General features: G+C 34.1%; 1 protein-coding gene across 1 annotated transcript in view; it reads right to left on the bottom strand.

Moving 5' to 3' along the window:
- Positions 1–2,615: 2,615 nt before the first annotated feature.
- The window catches only part of LOC102679691, a 136,852-nt gene continuing 118,252 nt past the window's right edge, over positions 2,616–21,215 (bottom strand). The window contains exons 9-12 of the mRNA XM_031508985.1: positions 20,551–21,214; positions 4,035–4,224; positions 3,402–3,521; positions 2,616–3,132 (exon numbers count right to left, since the gene is read on the bottom strand). Coding sequence (XP_031364845.1) covers positions 2,943–3,132; positions 3,402–3,521; positions 4,035–4,224; positions 20,551–21,214 — 1,164 coding nt within the window. The 3' untranslated portion in view covers positions 2,616–2,942. The remainder of the gene's footprint in view (positions 3,133–3,401; positions 3,522–4,034; positions 4,225–20,550; position 21,215) is intronic.

Here is a 21,215-nt window from a genome sequence, read left to right as displayed (position 1 = left end):
CTACGTCTGCTAAATATACCTAATACAATAATAAGATTACTATAGATTACCTCACTATGATCTTAAAATCAACGGTATACACGGAATCATGACAGTAAGATCATTGGCTTATAACGACACAATGCAATAAATAGAATGCCAAATAAATATACGTACAGATAGATTATACTTATTTTTTTTTTCTCCCTCCTCGATAATAATCCATTAAAGGATTGGGAACAATATAATGTCTTAAATATTAATATGGATATGCATTATCGATTACAGTTAATAATACTGGCAGCTTAAAGTACAATGTGTATGTATTACACTCAACCTAATCGAAAAAAGGAATGGTAGAGAGTGCCAAATATACATACATTTGGTAATTATTCGTCAAATCAACAAATTGGAATGGAATATATCTAACGATAAGAAAATAATACCTAGGAGAAATCGTATCTAAGATTATTGCAGGCATCATGGCACTCATCTACGTATGATGTGGTCTCTAGATTATGTCTAATCGATGACGAAGTACATAAAATATTTGGTTACGTGCCACCACAGATTCAATCGACCAACAAAAGAAGAAAACTCGTTCACAACCGTATGCGAATCGAATCCTAATCTCGAAATAATTATTGTAACACCACGGACGTCTCTCGTGTCGCGTTCGTTAGAAACGCGTCGTTGCTGATTACCCAATTACAATATCGACTTAAAAATTATTGTTATCGTTAATTTTATTACGCTATCGTTATTATTAATTATTATTATTATTATTATTATTAAATTATTATTATTATTGTTATTATTATTATTATTATTATTATTATCGTATTATCATAATCGTACGTACGAGAATATTGCACACAGCGACCAACAGACAATGGATAAAGGGAACTAAGTAACAGATCACAGGTGAAACTAGGCTATCTCTGTAACAAATTCAATATCACATGAAAAAATATGTATCGGTTGCCACCTATCGCAAAAATCTCCCAAAAATAAGAGACTGTCGGACGGATGACTCGAGTGACGAGCCATCGATGGTTCGGATTGGCTGACCTCGATCATCTTTATTCACTTTTCTTCACCGGTCAGTCCGGACGAAAAAATATCATCATCATCATCATCATCATGCTCACGTCCATTCTTCCCTCGATTCTTCTCGATTCGAATATTACCAACGTAAAGCAAATTTGTCAGATCAATTTACCGGTCTGAGCCTAATCGCTTATCAATGGCGACGAATATAACTAAAAACCTCGATTAAATGATTAGACGATTAGCAGTAAACTTTGGCAAACTTTGAACCGCGGTTGTGGAACCACGTTACTTCGTCCATTCTTCCTCTTACTCCTTCCTCCCTGCCTTTCCTCGCACGAACGAAAACGCGACTTAACTCTTTTCTTTGGCTTCCAGCTCTTCGGCAATGGCCACGTGGCACCGCCAATTACGTGTGTATCTAATTCTAAAGCACGTATTACCTTTTCCTAGATTATCGTAATACGACAACTCTGATCCCATTGATAAGTTTCTTACAAGAAACTCGTGGCTTCGCCACGAGCACAAGGAACAACCATTTTTTTTTTTTGTAAAGCTCTTACGGTGCTTCCACGAACTCTTCACGTCTCTCTTTTCGTCTTTCCGCAATATATCATTCTATGTCATCGACACTCGTCTAACTCTCTTATATTTATACACATAAACGTTATATACCTTCCTTTAAAATCATTCTGGAAGAAACCAGACTTTCCTTTATTACAATCTTCGTCTTTACGCGATCTTTAACTCCTATTAACTCCTATGCAAGCCATTTTAATCGAATGAAATTGTTGATCCATTTCGCAAAAATAAAAAGACCTCTCTCTCTCACAGAGAAAGGTAGATTTGCGCGATGCTTTTTTTGGGGGAGGGGAAGACGATTCTGAATGAAACGATCATCGAATATCCGATCTTTGAACGCTCGTTTCGAATATAAAAATGTTCTCTTTCCTTTATAATAATCTTTGTTCGTTATGAAATAACGAAAGATCGAATATCGGAATAAAATATCGTCGAAGCGTCGCAATTTAATATTTCAGGACAACTAATCCATCTCGTGGCTAATAAAGCTATAGTATGGAGTTATTTAAACGAAGACGATTAATTTCAAAGTCATTTGCTAAATCTACGAAAAATTTTTCGCTGATTACAAGTTTTGTACTGTGTTATTCCCGTGAATAGTTTCATCTTTCTCGATCGATTCGATCGTTGTCCTTTTCATTTTCCCTCTCGATCCATCTCGGAAGCTCGAAAAAATTAACAGCCTCGAATTGGAACGCGAGACTGGAATGGAAATTTTAATGGAAGTGCCAAATCGTCGTTCTAGTTTTTAATCGTTCTAATTCTGTTACTATATATGAAATGAAAATTAATCTTAATAAATCTACGAATAAGTAATCTGCATATAAATTATGAAATTATTAGAATTCTTCTTATACTACTGTAAAAAAAACAAAAACAATGATAATTTTAGAAAAAATATTTAAAAAATTTTTAAATTTCAGTATGTTTTTTTTAAATCCATTTCATTTTTTGAAAACACACACGATTAATGAGATTATCAAAATAAATAGAATGAATATTTTATATATTTTAGATATTAAATTTTATATCGTTGATAAATCGGTGTTACTTGTATCAATATGAACGTAAGATTAATTGAATTCTCTTTTAAAAACAGAGTTAGAACACTATCAAAACCTAGAACGACAAAGTGTCTTATCTGTATTCTAGATTTCTTGTAGAATATCATTCTCCACGCGCAAGAAACATTTTCTTTTATATACCTACCATCTCTTTCCCTCTTATAAATAACTTTCAGAGTACTGTTCAGGTTTTTTTTTGAGTAATTTTCGTGGGTAAAAGGATATCAAAAAGTGGGAAGCGCCTTAAACAGCGCTACGATAGATGCGCTACAAAAGCTGAGCTATGACTGGATGTAGAAGACACATGTGTTCGGCGCCACGTATCGGAAGACGGTTCACGCTGAAGTGACGAACCATTTCCGGTATACTGTCGAACGGTTTGCTAAATTGACCCAGGATATACGCGTTTAACTCTTCATTTTTTTGGATACGCATGTGCATGAAACCGCGAGCACTCCTGAAAATGAAAACATTTCTTTAAATATTTATGCCAAATTTTTGTAATAATTTAAATTTTTCATCGCTATTCAGTTTGTCGGAGACTTTGTTAATAAAAAAAGAAAAGAATAAACAGAACAATTTTTTCTTAATATAAATATGCAATTTGCATAATCTCGAATAATTTTTAAAATTCAAAGAATTTCTCAATTGTTTAATTAGGTATCGCGTTAAGAAATAGATGAAATTACATAAAAAAAAAAATCATCAATTTAAATATCCACTTACTTTAACGATAAAGAATAATCTTGTTTGGTCGATTCGCTGTTCCTCACCAAATAACTTCCTTCTCTCAGAAGTCGTAGGACAGCTTCCGCCTCGATCCTTGTGATGGATCCGTGGTACCATCTGCGAGAAGAGACAGGAAACAAAAAAAAAAAAAAAAAATCCTTAATTTAAATATCCACTTGCTTTAACGATAAAGAATAATCTTGTTGGGTCGATTCGCTGTTCCTCGCCAAATAACTTCCTTCTCTCAGAAGTCGTAGGACAGCTTCCGCCTCGATCCTTTTGGTGGATCCGGGGTACCATCTGCGAGAAAAGACAGGAAAAAAAAAAAAAAAAAAAAATCCTTGATTATCCAATCAACCAACGATATTTCTCAAACGAAAAAAATCTCTTCATAAATTTTTCAACGCAAGATCCTGGATCCTCAAAAAAAGGCTTCACTAGAACTAACAATTACATCACTAAACGAGTAATTAATTCTCCACACACAGAATTAAACGTATAATAAAAATTCTCAAAAAAGGAAAAAAAATCTCTTCCTAAAATTTTATTCGTGTTCAACAAAATCTTTCACCGGAAGGATTTGCGAAAAAAAGGCACAGTGCAAAAATTATGCGGGAGACAAGGACGCACCCTTGTCTCTCCAGAGGAAGGCCCACGTCGACCAGATCAGCGGATCCGCGGGCGGTGTTAATCTCGAGTGGCAATCCAAGGCTGAGTCCCCCTGGTTTTTTAGGTGGAAGTTGACCGCTGTTTCCACCGTTCCCAGTCCCGTTCCCAGCGTCCAGATTCAGTGTCATCTTCGGACGCGCCAGTCCGCCGCCTGAAATGAGTCACGCGACAGTTAGACGCCGTGAAATTCCCCGGGGTAAACATCGATTATACGCGACGCGGTAGACGGAGGAAACCTCCCCTTCCCTCCTCTCACAGATTTTATGGCATCCCTCCGCGTAATTGGAACAAATCGAACCTCGGCTCTCGCGAAGATTCACGACGACAGGAAGTAAATTCCCCGGTCGATACGCTATAATGACTGCGCTTGTTGTGTACAGTCGGTTGGAGTGTGGACTGATTATGAGAGAGTGAAATCGTTTCGAGGAAGATTTCGTGAAAGGTTTTTTCTTTTTATTATTTGTGGCCATTGGGCGAGGAGATGGATAGCTTTATGATGATAGACGAGTATTGCGAGTTTTAGGATAGATAATTGATGATAGAACTTTGTTTTATAAAATATAATTTACAAAATAAATAAATTAATTCATTGAATATTAGGGAATATTAAAGAAATATAATATTTCCAAAATTATTTTTAAATTTGTGAAGAGATTATTCGTATATATTATAATAATTTTATATTATTTTATAAAGTCCTACAATCTAATCGCAAAAATATAGTAAAAGCACAAAATATAAGAATAATTTATCTATTCCTCTTTTAAAAGAAGAAATAAATTTAAAAAAAATGATTGAATTAATAATTTCCAAAAGGAACATTATTAATCAAGTTTTTATTTTTGAATGGACGCTGGAATAGATTCTATAGACAGAACATAACCGTGTCATCAATAAACCGTGCCTCTCAAAGAGCGAAGACTCGATAATCCCCGGCAAGAAATACTTTCTTCGAAGTGGAACAATCGACCGTGACTTTGGATTCTGCATTGTCGAGGTATGATAATGGAACGTCTGTTCCACGGATAGATCGTGCGCTTTCACTTGGCGGAAACAATACAATCGAAATTCCTTTCTCGAATTTTTTTCCTCTTCCTCCCACGCCCATCTAAGCAGGATTTCCATCGATTGTCGGAAAGTTTTCACCCTGCCACCACTTAAGATTCACGCGTAAATTACGAGCATTGTCTCCTGGTAAACAATGTAGCTCGAGATACAAGAGGCAAGATATCTCCACCTTCCTCCTCGTGAATGCCGGCTACTATTCGATTGAAGTCGTCAGGTATTACGCTTATTAAAGGTTCCACGAAATTAGACGAGGAGAAGAGAAATTGCGATTCCATTGAGGGGGAATGAGCGTGAGGATAAATAGACGTTTATGAAAATGAAATCAAGATATGATTCATTGTGTGTCAGCTTTGTCTTACTTTAATTATGTTACATTTAAATGAACGGGGAATGTATTAAGTACATTTAGAATATGGTCCTTTGATTAAATGTCATGTTGAAAATATTTCAAAATTGTATCAACTGCGACAAATAAATTTTGATTAGTCCGTCTAAAATAATTATATTAGAAGATATATTAGGACAGAAATTATTTTTCAAGTTACATCCAACTCGTTGATAACAATTATTTGACCAAAGAAAATTCGTATTCTTACCAAAATGTAAAAGTAAAAAAACTTCAAATTCGTCAAAGAAATTGATAAATGTAATAGCCATAATCACAAAAATATAATTACAATCTATAATTTTTTTCATATTTTCTCCAAAACGATTATCAAATCATTAACCACCCAATCAATCCAAATTCATCAGATATAAATTACATTTAATAGAAACATATCTATCCCTTCCCCCAACGATATTGATCAACAACGACCAATCCTATCCTCCACAACGACGAAAAACATCCCTTCCCGCTTCATCAAGAATTTATAAATTTCGCTAAGTAAATTCTTCCGGGAGTTTCCCATCGGGGGTTAGCGTCAATGTTATTACAGTCTCTCTCGTGAAAGTTCGAGAGATGATAATCGAGAGAGGGTCCAAGGATCGTGGGCCAAGAAAGTGAGCGCGCTTGGTAATTTCATTTGTCGGGGTGGGCACAATCTCTTAGCGGTCAGACTTTTCCAAGGTTGGTTGCATGATCCAGGTACGATGGGATTGCTCTGACAGGTGTAACACCGTGTTAGCCACGATCGAAGCTAATGCATCACGACCGTTTCGAACGATCGCTCGGAAAGATATTCTCTATACATTATGGATGAGCTTGTACGGTCGGAGGTTTAGAACGTTAACAATATCGTTTGATGTTGCGCAATAAATCTTTCAAGTTCCTCGCATTTTCTTTTCCTCTTACGATTGATTTGTCGTGCGTTAATTAAGTAATTGGTTTGTTGCTATAAGGCTTATGTCCATTTAAATTTTTAAATTTGAGTTTTGATGTGCAACAAATTCTTTAAGTACTTTTTTGCGAGGCATGAAAATTATATTTGTATCGTTATTTTTGTGAAATATGGTTTTGAAAGGATAAAATTATTCATTGAATTTATAAATTTATTTTTCTTAAAAATAATAGAAAGGATGTTGATGAAGATTAAAAAATAATTTTTAATAAGTATACTGTCAATAATTTTCTTCTTTCTGTAAGAAATTATTTTCAAATTCTTACACGTTTTGATTTTCTAATTCTAATTACGTGTTTAAAAATTTCTAAATATTAGAATTTACAAAGTTTCTTACATTTTATTTCACGAAATAATTGATTGAAATAAAAAGTAAAAATTCTAGTTTTCAGAAGAGAATCTAAATATTAAATCGATTACCTGCAAATTTTAAAATTGATACGATTCATTATTTCAATAACCGACTTGGATAATGGATAGACCTTTAAAGATAAAATTACAAAGAACATCTTACGAAAGAATGGGGTGGAGGGAGAAAGAAGTATAATAGGATCATCATGACTTCATCTTATCGATTTAGAATCCACGACATAGAAATGTCTTAATCTTATCTAATCTCCACAATCTCCAGAAATGTCAAAGAAGAAATTTCTAAGTTGAATAACTGATTTATAAAATAAAAAAATTAAAAGATTAAATATTAATATTGATCCAATAATATTTCAACTCGAAGAACAAGGTGTTCTTCTTCATGTTTTCATCGCCATTAGATCTCTCAGACAATTGGCAGATACAGAATTCGAGAGCAAGGGAGCTCGATTCGATTGAATTATTCACTCGACATAAATCGTTTTCGTACACGCAACAGCGAAAGAAACTTTCGAAAGGCCGCATCCACGCGGTCTTCCGGTTCATCTAACACGGCGTGCGTTTCAAGCATAGTTAAACATTAACGAAAAGAAGGAAGCTACCTACTACTCTCCGAGATTGGCCGTATCTCTATTATTAAATTTAATCCGGTTGTTCGGACAACTCGATTTATTTGTACGAATTTCTCGCTCTTTCTACCCTTTTCTGCTATCACATCGAATGGAATTTTGTACTCTCCTGTATCCAACACACTGTATCGGAATTTTTATTTTTATATAAATCCATCAGTTATCAATATAATAATTGTATTGTATATATATATATATTTATTAATACCTCATAATCCATATGATTCATATTTATATTTTCAGAATTAAAATTGAGAATTAATAATATATTTCTGTATATTTTTCTTCAATTGGGATGTGATTTTAAATAATAAAATTATGTATTCATCGAAAAATTCATAGAATTCTTGGTAAACATTGATGATTTTAGTTAATATTTTATAAACAGTTACTATTTTTTATCTGTATTTGAGTTTATTTTAATTTTAATTTTGTTTAATATTTAATTGTTATTTAATATCAAAAAGCGATGCAAAATGTTAAGAATTAAATACTTATTTAAATATTTTATATAAACATCTCACAAAAACAGACGAAGGAACTCTATAATTGCGGATGGCCCATTTCCAACAATCCAACCGCAACCAAATTTATCCGCAGTTCGACTTCAATAATTCGGTCCAAACGACCGAGCACGACCAAAAGTCCATCTTAAACCACAAACACGCGTTCCCCAGAGATTAATCGTTATCCTTCTTACGCGCTTGCACCCACAATTTTTGCCCCTCTTCCTTCTTTTCAGGAAATTCTTCTCTTGACACCCGTACGCTTATTTTCTCGTTTCCTTCGCAGACTGTTTTAATATCCGTCTCAGACGGAGATACGTCTCAATCAATTTCTTCGCGGTGCTCCTCCATCCTCCAGAAGGCATTCCCTCGGGAAATGCGAGGAGAGCCGCGAGTGCGTGAGCTAAGAATACGCCCTCGGTATGCGAATAAGTGTCTTCGTTATTTGTACGCGGAGGACGTGTCGCGATATGGAACGAGAGACTTTTGGAAATTTGTTATATCAAGGCGAAAATTCTTGGATGAAACGAAGGAAATTGGAAAGTCTTTCCACGAACGTTTTGCTGGAATAATTTATCTAGATGTAGAGAAATATAAAGAAGTGATAGTATTTGACAATGGAGAAATGTGGATGAGTAAGTGGAAAGGCGAGATGAGTTTAATAAAAGGTTATAATTAAGTCATAATGATTCACGAAGATTAATTTTAAGGAAATTTTATGTGAGTATGTAGAGATTTTCATTCAAATCAGAATTTTCGGATTGGATAATTGTTATTACATTATTTCATTCGTGTAATATATAAAATAATATATAAAAAATAAGAAATTTTTAATTAAAATAATCTAAAGAAATATTCATAAATTAATAAAAAAAAAACCATATATAATTTTTATTCATAACATATAATTTTGCAATAAAATTTTATATCATTTTCTTCTAATGAGATAACAATATAAATACATTACAATACATTTACGAAATACAATACATTTTACGAAACATTGTCCGCTTCATGGAATAAAATAAAAGAATTTCTTTCCTCTAAAAGAAATTCAAAACAGAAAAAAAGAACTGTATACAAGTTCCTCGCTCAACCAATTCCACGAAACAAAACAAAATAACTCCAATCACGAAACCCTCGAAACTATGCTCATCAAATCTCGTTCCATGGAATGATCTATCCACAAAGTATCCACAATAAACAAACGAGAATATTCTCTCGCATCATTCTCACGAAACACGAGGAATATCATCTCGGGCGAGTGTGCGTTGAGAAAGGAAGAAGCGATCCAATGGTTGAAAGTTAGGGAAAGCCAGTCGCTGAAGTCTCGAGGGAAATTCCTCGTCACGGAGAAGTCGCCGGAAATCTCGCCGTGTCCCCGGCCCGGTGTATATAGCCGGAGGCCGGAAACCGGGAGAAGTTTTAATTCCCCGTGAAAATCAGGATATACGCGTGGCGTGTCAGCTCGGAAAATCGAAACTTCTCGTGGACGAATCAAACATAGTCCACGATTTATTGCGGAAACGAGTGGAATTCGTGGTGCGGATTTACTGTGGCGAAGAATTTATTATGATGGAAAGGAGGAGGGAGGATGTGACGACGCGTGGAAGGATCGTCGACGATTGCATCGACTCTTTGTGTGCCATTAAAGCGGAATTGTGTCTGAATGATTTGTAGATAAAATCGTGGCATGAAAAAAAGAAAAGAAGAAGAAGAGATGTTAATGGAAGAGAGAAATTGTTACAGTTTCATTAGCCATGATGAAAATAGTTTAAAAATGATTTCTCTTTTGTATGTAAATGGGATTTTAGAATAGTTTTGAATCGATTGAAGAAGATATTGGAAAATTCTTTGGTTCTCAGAATTATTTATATCATTTCTTTATTACACATTAAAACGATCGTTAAATCGTTGGAACAAATTTAATTTTGGAATTTTCGAGAAATATTTCAGCGGATAATTTGATGACCAAAGATGAGCATGCTCGATTAAAGTGATATTTTTAACTTGATATGGTATATATTTAAAAGAAAGACGTTCGTTTTTATCAAAAGAAAGTAAAGAGTGGAAAGTTTCGCGAAGTTGTGCTTCGTGAAAATATTTCATGAGTGAGTCGTGTAAAAGTCTCCCCCAATAGAAAAAAAATCGAAGATTCAAGCAGATGTCGGAGAGTTTCACGCAAGAGTTGTGATCGAAAATTGCGCTTCACGGTACGGTGAGAATGTTCACCCTAAAAGCAGAGACACAAGAAACTTGTTACACCGTTAAATGGAAGAAATTTGTTTCCCCGTTCTACCTTTGAAAAATCTTTTTAAATCTATCGTTTAAAGAGAAAATTTTTATCAAATTAAATGTATATAGGATCTTTCAATCATTTTTAATTAATGTGTATAATCTAACAAATAAAATATCGATTATTCTATAAATAATGATTTAATAAAAATAATTTCAAGATAATAAAAATCAATTCAATATTTTCTTATAGTATCTTTCAAAATTATAATATAGTATATTTTGACGTATATTTACTTGATAAAATATCATTGATTTCAAAAAATAAAAAAAAAAATTCCCTTTCCTTCGCCCTCACTTTTCAATCTCATTCTCAAATCTCATCTTATTGCCACTCTAACCGACCTACGAATCCTTGAAAACGGATCTCGAGTCACGGTGAGATCGTAAGTTCGGCCGTTTTTCGCGCCTCTTTATGATTCGAAGAATCTTTTCAACGGCGCCTCGCTTTCACCCTCCTCCGAATGGAGGAAAGCTCGCGATGTGTCGAAACGCTCGAACAACAGATGCGGGATACCAATGCGGGGATAGACCTTAAGATCTTCGCCAACAGATGTTGCAGTTACACAACTCCTCTTACCAATCCCCAGCCGACCCCACCACCCCTTATCGACGGGGGTAACAAACACTTCGAACCTGCTTCGAATGCTTGATACAGCTCGATCCTCATGAAATATGAACTACCCTACGCACATACGATCTTCTCGTCGATGTATCGTGCAATTTGTTCGAGGATCACCGGTTCGTTCACACCATAACGTGTATCGATACCTAAGGTTTCAGACCAATTACGCGGTAAATGACCCAAAGACTCATCTATTTCCTCTTATATTTATATAACAAAACGATACATATGTGTGAATATTATTTTAATGCTCCATATTGTGAAAATATCTTGTAACAAGTCGTTAGAAAGCAATTTTGTGAAAAATTGAAATATCAACGATAAATTATATAGAGGATAAAAAATATAATTGAGATATAATTGAAAACAGAAATGTCACTAAAACGGAATTTACTAGATCTAGTGAAAAGGAAGCGTTAATAAAAGAGAAACTAGGTTACCATCAAACAAGTTCACACGGAATTTGCATTGAGGTAGTCGAACCTAAGGATCCTGCGCCATTTAGGAATTTCGTCGAGCGTGACAATTAGTGAGCAGCGTTAAATCGTTAAAATCCGGTCGTCGACGAGCGAACAGCCCACGAATTTAGCTGTTCTTGATGGACGTTTCTTGGTTGGCCTTCTACCAAACGTCTAACGATAGTCGAATGTACATACCAAACAAACGAAGGTACCAGCATGCAATTGGCTTCGTGCGAGGTAAATCGTACGTGACTCGTTTCCACGACCAGACAGACGAAAATTGTATTTTTGCTGCCAGCGGGAACATGTCATCGGGAACAGAATCTAGTTAGATACGGCGAAATTTACTTCGTTGAATTTCATTCGACGGTGACTAGTCTGTAAACTCTTTCTCTCGCGTGGAAATATCGCAAATATCGCCGATTCGGCGGTTTTTGTTGTTTTCGTTTAAACACCATTGTCACTCTGCCTGTTTTCGTATCACTTGGGAAAATATTCGCTGTATAAAATAACGTTACCGCGAATGGTGAGTGAAGTGTAACATGTTTGGAAACGGAATAAAATAACAAAAATTTGTGACGGGTATATAGTAGGGTAACTGTGATTTTCGGGGTTTGTAAACATTTAATGGAATTTTAACGGGATTGGGTTAAAATTGATTATAAAGTTTGGAATTGTATATCGGATTGAGATTGTATTATAGAATTGAGATTAAATTAAAATTTTTAAAAACGTTAAAAATTGGTATAAAACATTCGAATCTTCATGAATTTTATCTTAATATTATTTGCTAGTCAAATCGTTAAAATCTTTTTCAAATTTTAATCAGAAAATGATATTTCGCGTGATATTAAAATAAAAAATAAATATTAATATTATTCCAAGATTAGTTAAAATATAAGTAAAAATTATTTAAAATATGCCTTGTTTACACAAAAAATATTTTTATATAATGACAGTTGAATGTTCTGTGCAATCAAATGGTACACGTTTATAAAATTCTACGAGGCACTTTGGACAACTACCAAAATGTAACTGTCTGATAAGAGAATTGGCAGAAAACATCAGTAAAGTATGCATATAGAGTTCGATTAGATATAAAATACATTTCTTCGATAACATCGTAAAATAGTAATAGATATCCAAGTACAATTGCTATTTTGAATTTTATTGCCTAGAAAACCATGTGTACATTTGCATATAGAACAACATCTGAAATATCTCTGCTCGTATTCATTGCCAAACCTTGGTTATATAATGAAAAAAATTTGAAAATTCAATGAATAACTCAATAATAAAATATACAAAAAAACAAATATCAATAATTTATTAATAAATATCGATATGGATGTTTATATTCTATCGAAATAAATTCCAAATACGAATATTTTTTTTCTTTTTTATTTTAATTATCATCGAAAATTATTCAATAAGTGAGACAATTAATTTGTCAATCAAGACGAATATGAAATTCAATTCGATGAAATGAAGTGATAATGAATATTTCGTTTTTGTACTGATAGTAAAATGATTGTTTTACGTTGTATAAATGTAAAAAGAGAAGAACTGTAGAAAAAGTTGCGTTCAATCCTATTCTCCAAAGACTTGGAAGAGCTCGACCCCTTTGAAAATCTTTCAAATTAGATCTGTGTTTGTTCCCGAACTGGAACACGTGAAAATACATAGAACGTAAAAAATGGACTGCTTTTGTGAGAAGATGTATTTGCTCCTATTAATGTATTATATGAAATCATGAAATATTATACTTTCGAAAGTATAAATAAATTGAAATAAAGCAAACAGAAGAATTTTTCCAATAACAATAATTTTGAAATTGAGGATTTAACAACATTATTTTAATCAAAGATTTGGAAAAATCAATATACAATAAGAATCAAAAAATCTAGTACAAAATACTAGACGTTCGAAATAGAGATTAAATAAAATTCTATAAATCACTATTTTTTTCCATTTAATTTCTCTCATCATGATATAATACTAAATCAAATATATGTGATCATGTTTTAAAAGGTAGAATCAGCGAAAGATGTATCAGTATTATAGCCCTTCTGGAAATAGAAAAGAGATCGATAGCTCCCTTACCTAGCGATTCTCAGGGGGTAAATGTCACGCAGATACAAAAGAAACCGGGTGGGAAACGGGAGTAATTCAAATACGAGTAGCAAAAGTCTTCTCCCCTTTACTTTACCAGCTGAATTTTTTCTCGTTGTACCTATCCAACCGAGAGAAGGGAGATACCGTGCTTTTTTCCTTTCATCCTCTCTATCTCTCTTTCTCTCTCTTTTCACCCTATTAACGATCAACGTAGCTGCCCGTTAAATGGTCCAGACGCGAGGATAGATCGACCTTCGCTGAGATTGCGAATATCAATTTTCTCGGCTTTTCGATGCTAAAAATCACGGATCACACTGTTCCTGCAAGAGATTTACAGTGTCGTAACTGTTATCTACGATCGTAATACGGGGAAAACTCGATACGATAATGCAGGTGTGCAACTTCTCGATACGAAGACGATATTTATTGGTTCGATTAATGTTCCTTAGGATGAAAGAAGGATTTTATTACGATATCGAACTCACGTATTACGTTTAATTTAAAGAATAGAAATATTTAACGTTAACAAGAAAATTAAGATGAAAGATTAAATTATATATTGGAATATTAATGAATAATAAATAGAAATAAGAATAGAAATAATAAAAATAGAAATAATGAATAATAAATTTAGCGTATAAGTTATACTATTAATTTCAAAAGAACGATTTAATTTAATTTTATGACAATTCAATGATGTATTCTTTATATTTTATCAAGCTTATAAATAGGAAATTAATATTAATATGTTAAATTCAAGAGATATTTAATAATCTATAGTGGATACGAATCACAAGAAGCAAGAAAACATCCCCTTCGACGGCCTGGCATCCTAATTATTTCGTCAGCTGCATAATTCGAATACTCCATCTATTCAGCTATGCGAAACGGTCGAATTCACAGGGCTGTAAGAGCCAGATTCCAGATACGGAAGCGGATATTAAGTTACGTAGACTACGAAGTTTTCCGTTTAATTCAGATCTCGTTTCAACGCTCAAGGATTGAACTTGACCTTCCACTTCTTCTGCGTAATGAGACACTGTATGCTAAATAAAGCATATACTAAGCTTCTCTACACTTCATTTTCATTAAAAAGATTTTTATATCGTTCAATAAATTTATATAATAGCTAATTTATTATTAGTTATTAATGAAACTTATAACAAGAATTTAAATTGTTTTTACGAAAATAAATATATCGTATATAACTATTTTAACAACACTATAAAATTTTGCGAAGTTTTTTTTACAATTCATCGATAAATTTTAATATATTATATTAATTAATTTTAATTAAAATAGAATGATGAATTACTGTAAATTTTGAAAAGTTTCTATTTAAAAGTTCTATATAATGTATATATCGCATGATACTATTCAAAGGAACATTAGGTACGTTCACAATTTCAAACACTTTTGATCTGCTTTGTGAAATAGTATGCACTTTATATCAAAGAGACTACCTACAAGAATATGACGTCTGACGACGGATGTAGATGTTAGAGTACAAACGGACTTGCCATGCAATTACCACGTTGTCATGCTGTAAACGTGACTGCATAAACGTTTATGCATATAATATACGTAAATGTTAACCTTTGATACCTGAAACGTGTTATCAGACAAAATTAACATAAAATTAATATTAAGTAGTTAAAATAGATAATTAAATAACGAGTTTCTTCTCGATTAAGTAATAAAAAACAAGTAATTAATCATTACTAATAATCGGATTACCAATTAATTATTGATTAACCACAAAATTTGAACTGACGTTAGAAACTATTATGAATTTCGTAATCCAGAACGAAAAAATGGCTATATTCGATGGAGGAATGTAACGAATATTCTACAAACTTCCTATCCACAGTGATATAACAATATCATAAGTCAGCCAATATCTAATTCAATTAATCTACTATAATTCAAACTTCGAATAATTAATACCTATTAACTTTTTGCTTTGCAATTTAATTTTCCTCAAAACTCGATATACAAATCCAAGCCAAAAACAATATAAGCTCGAACATATATCCAGACATATACAAACTTTCTACCCAGCACGACCAGAGCATCAAATTAGCCAAATTTCGAAACGAAAGTTCCAAGGAAACGAGGATCGATCCAGGGCTATTTTTAGCCGTCCGCAAAAAATGCATCTTTGACAGGAAGCTCAACGTAGGGGTCGCCATTGACGTTTAAAAGAGCGGTTTGCACGGAGAGTGGCAGCACGGTCGCGTCGCAAGTAGGGCGTAATATTTCCGATACTTCCAATACACGGTTACCGATGACAGCGGCGGATCTCCAGCTGCTGAACCTGTTGTGCACGAAACACACGTGTCGCGCGCGTGCGCGCGTCCTCCACTTCCGCCCGTGCAAAGAATGCACACGCCACGAATACACACAGCACGTGCAGAGCACACAGAGACAAAGATATTGCGGATTTCGAGCCCCGTTCCATATTCGCGTCACTGGGCCCACGCGTATTGTGGACACGAATGAACTAACGGGTGCAACCTCGGACGTTTTGTTCGGAAGCACAATGCGGAACCGTGCTTCTTCCGGGTTAGTCGTCCGTCGGATGAAACGCTAAAAGGAGAAAGCGAAAGGGGGACAAAACGAGGGGCGAATCGAAAACCACCCTTTCGGAAAATACCCCGTTTAATTCTACGGGATAAACTCTTTCGAGGAGTTTAATAGATCGTGGAACGATTATGCTTTTAATTTGAACAGGTTTCATCGAATGTCTCTCTCTCTCTTTGTTTTCAACATTGGATTGCCTATCTTTTGTTGAATTTAACTTGCTTATTTGCGGATTTTTACGTACGTTTCTGTCGAAATTATTATTATCGTGATTTTCATAGATGGATTATAATGAAACGTGTATCGAGTAGATGTATACTAAAATGTGAGAATTAAATTTTCATAGATGAAGAAAGCGATAATCACTTTCAGATTTATTGAAATAATTATTTTGTTAAGAGAAGATAAATGTTAATTATCGTTTGGAATAATTTGGAAAGGAATAAAGGCATGATCTATTATCTATCAATTTATCAATGAGACATTAGAAAAAAATGCAAGTGAAACGTAGTATTTCTTGTGAACATCGTTCCCTCTATTTCATCGAAAATAAAAAATCGTCTATGAGACCACCCATACGATTTCATCTACACAAAAACTGCCCACGCACAAGCTACTCATTATTGTACAGCGTTTAACGTGTTACGCCTTGCTGCCTTCCAATTACCCCCATTGAAATGATGTAATATTTTCACGAAGCTTATTGTCGCTGACAGAAAAGCGATGCTGTTGATCGAAGGCCAATTAAAGCTTGAATCTAATACATCAGCAACATTAAAAAAAATAAATAAATGAATAAATAAACGAAAAATCTGTATCATCGATATTAATGTTTCTCTTGTTAAATTCGATGTGTATTTTGATAAAAAGTATTTCTTTCATGCATTTTTATTAAATTATTAATTTATTAAATTATACTTGGTAAAAAATTTTTGATCAAACGTGATAATAATATGGAAAATAATTGTAATTTTTTTAAGTATAAATCAATCCTTAATAAGAAATAAAAAAAAAAGAAAAAGAAAGAAAAAAAAATGTCTCTTTATTAAGGAGATACTTTCTTCTATTATTTTGTCTCTTCATTTTATTTAATGAATTTCGTATTACGTTTGACCAGAAACTTTTTACCAGAGACTAATTGTTCCGAAAATTAATATTTTCTTGTGCTATCAACGATCCATCAATTCAATAAGAAAAGAAGAAAAGAATAGAAAAACCATCCATCGATATTAATCTTTTTCTCGTTAAATTTGTTATAGGCCATCTTATTAGTTTCTACGATTGCCAATTGTTTCGAAAATTAGTATTTTTTTGTACCATTGACGATCCATCAATGCGATTTCATAAAATCACCCGGGTTGAGAAACAAATACACCGATCCATCATTCGCGCTTAAGAGTTGCCATTCACTGTAATTGTCGACACTTTGGACGATGGAAAAAAGTGCGAAGATTTTCGGGAATCTGTTCTCAATCACGTGCGAAACATCCCCTTTCCCTCTTCAAAATGTGATTTAGCTTACTATCCGTGTCGACGATCCATATTTACGATCCATCAGGGTGGAGAAAAAAACGTCATTTAGATACGATCACAGCTGACTCGACTGATCACAAGAATCGAGAATTTGGCTATGAATGGATGTACGAAAATGGAGGCTCGAAGGAAATCAAATATGGCAAGATGGAATAAATAAGAGAATTCATTGAAATTTTTGGTAATATATGTAAGAGTTATTACTTTTTGTGATATTTTGTATAACTTTGATAAAAAAAATAATAGTTGAACTATAATATTTCTATATCATTTATACGATCTTTTTTAATTATAGAAATATTTTTGAAAAATTCTATATTTATCTTGTGAAAAGATTTTCGAAGAAAAATCAAATCCTATCAAAGTGTAAAAAATTCATTATCTTCGCGATTTTTCTCTTTTTACTTCAACCATTAATTTTCCAATATCCAATGTTTTCGAAAGAATCGATTCATTGGACGTTCGTCCATTTATTGACATTCGATCAATTAAAAATAACTCTTTCATTTTTATATTCTCCGTTAACCTATCTTCTCTACCAATATATGTATTCTCGTTCAAAAATATATGGATATTTCTCGCACGATACATATTATTATTGTAAAAATATTTGTTAATAGATTTTATTACGAAGATCTAATAACAATTAATGATATTAAATTAAATAAGTGCACAAAAATATCCTACAAAAATTGTTCAAAATTTTATTTTTAATATTTTCGTGTGTTTTGAACAATTGCAAAATAATTCAAATAAAAATCTATTACAAACTGATGTTTCAAAAATCAATGAAATAATATTAACTCCATTTTTCTTTTTAATTGCATATAGACCAATCATTTATATATATTCGAAGAAAAATCAACTAAAAAACAAATGTTTAAATAATATTTGGATGATACGAAATTCTTTTCTGAAAATTCATTCAAGAATCGTACCAAAGAAAATACAAATAAAATTTAATGAAATTCAACGATGATACATTCTTTTAAACAAAAGAGTTTAACGAGATTAAAGAAATATCCATTTATACGAACGAGAGATAACTGCACACAAACGCATTGGCATCATTCTAATATGTACCATTATTTACCCTACACAGCGCTGATTTCGCCCGTAGGCAATGTCACTCCGAAGCTCACGCGTTAGAGCTTTCGCAATTTCGATGCTTGGAGGGAAGTTGCCAGCTCAAACTCCCATCAGGCGCACAACTTAGGGAAGCTCGTGAGCGCGACACTGGTTGCAGAACGAGGGACCAGAAGCTTAATCAGCCGATTAATTCCGAACGCCTGCTGATGCAGCCCGCAAATCGTGGCCAAATTCAAGTATTAAGGGCTATCGGTGATCGATGACGCATAAATCTACGAGCAAATCCCTACCTCTATCCATCTTTCTTCGATCGAAGGAGCATTAAAGTATTGAACCATCAGATCTTTGGATGGCGTAAATTGCTATTTTGATTGATTAATCTTTTTTTCTTTTTTTTTTTTTTTTTTAGTTAATTGTACAAGATTTGTATTTTAATTTCCTAAAGAATTACGATATATAAGAGTCGATGTTCTAATTTAAAAAGATAAAAGAAATCTTATCTTAAAGAAAGTTTAAAACATATCTTATAGTAAGTACATTTAAAATCCTTTAAAAACTCTGTATAACTTTTATCTTGATAAAATTTTAATCAACTTTATAATTCTTCCCCTTGAAAAAATCCTAAAAAATATCTTTCTCGTTTTTCTTTTTCTTTTCGAGATACAATATTACAAAATTAATTAGAGAGATGCTTTTTTTTTTTAATTGTTATTTCTAAATTCTATGAAATATATATTCTTTTTCCAGATGCCCAAATTACTAATTCGTTTCTTCGTCCAATTTACCTTTCATCAAAGGTTCAAACCAACGAACGAGATTCAGAGGTGCAAATCACGATAATAGATTCACGTTCGTCGTGTTATGCGTCGCATTACTACTGGGAGTAATCTGTGTTTATACAGCGGCAAGCAGTGCATAACTGATTCGTCGTGACCGGACAAATCGAGTTAAGCCTCCCTGGATTTCTCACTTCTCTAGTGACAAGTACTCTATTTCCACGCTTTTGAAAAGTTTTAGTTCACTTTGCTGAAGTACACTCGAAACATTTCACGACTTTCCAAACAATGGAAAGTTTCGAAGGGAAATACACACGAGGCGACGTTAATTAAAACTTTCGAACTTGCGTTAAAGGAACGTTCCTTAAAGAAACACCCTGATTGCAAGGATAAATTAATACGATATAATTGAACGAGAGAGATCGAAGGATTTAAAAAGAAACGTGTCTCTCTCTATTTTATACGAATGGCATTTCTGGATTTTTTCCAATTCGAGAGAACGATGATAGATAGGAAAAGGGTGTACGAAGTGTTATATCAAGGGATGTGTGTGTTGATAACGTTAAATATTTAGGCTCTGAGAGGGATGCAAGCGCTAAGTGAAGCTTAACGATATTAGCCGCTGTCTGGAAGGTTCATAACGATCAGCATCAAATTACGGTGTCCCCCTGCGTTGATAAGTATTTAGTTCATCTCGAGATGCCGAAAGTACGGTTTTTAATGGCTAGACGCTCGATTAAAGAAGGGAGATACCATTTACTTCGTTGGACAAGGAATTTTTAGCGTGTCATTTTCCTCAAGACGAAAAAGATTGATAGAAATTATAATTTCCCTTATGAAAATTCTTATATGTCATTTTATCAATCAATTATATTAATGCAGCAGAATTCTATTGTAATTAATCCAACAGGAAAAACATAACAGAAGTCTCTGATATCTTTACTACTTTTTCATTTAAAAAAACTTGAGCTTCAAATAATTGAATCAAATGACATATCAAATGAAAATTTCAGTACACCAAACGCAACGTTATCAAATGATCGCCAAACCCTCTTCGAATAAAAATCAAAATCAGTTGCGAGACTTACCGAACAACGCAGGCGGTTCTACATCACGCACGGAAAGACTGGAGGATGCCTGGGATCCGCTGGATTCCGTGCTCTGCATGCATCTGAGCCTCCTTTTCAGTTTCGGCATATCGAACGGCAAGTCCCTCAAATCCACGCTCGTCGCGCTCCCAGACGTGGTTGCGTCCTGTTGCATAAGCAATCGCCTTCTACGCAGCTTCGGCATGTCGAAAGGGAGATCGGAGAGCTCGGGCTCGTTGTCCACCAGATTGATGTTGTCCAATTGCGGTTTCAACAAGTGGAAACCGAACGGTTTGCACTTGATCCCGGCCCGCGACTCGATCGAGATCCCGCTGTCCGACCCCTGGATCTCCGCATCGCCCGACGACGAGGATTGCAGGGCCAAATTGATCAGATTCTTGTTCTGTGGCGTCCGCCTCTTCTTGAACGACGTGTCCATCGGCGAGGTAACCGAATTCGTGTTGCCGGTGTTGGTGTTAGTGTTGTTCGTGGCGGTCACGTTGTTCTCGATGGTCACGTTCTCCTCGGGCGAGGCTTTCTGCGAGTTGTTGTTCCGATTGTTGTCCGAGGTCTCGGACGCGGGCTCTTGGGACGATTTGTCAGAGATGGGGGAGAGTATGTGCAACTTGTTCGCGTGGTGGGTCAAGAAACCGGTCATCGAGGGT

Source organism: Apis dorsata, unplaced genomic scaffold, assembly GCF_000469605.1.
Source record: "Apis dorsata unplaced genomic scaffold, Apis dorsata 1.3 scaffold_117, whole genome shotgun sequence".
NCBI lineage: Eukaryota > Metazoa > Arthropoda > Insecta > Hymenoptera > Apidae > Apis > Apis dorsata.
Note: the sequence above shows the minus strand (reverse complement) of the source record. Positions and strands in the feature narration are given on the sequence as shown.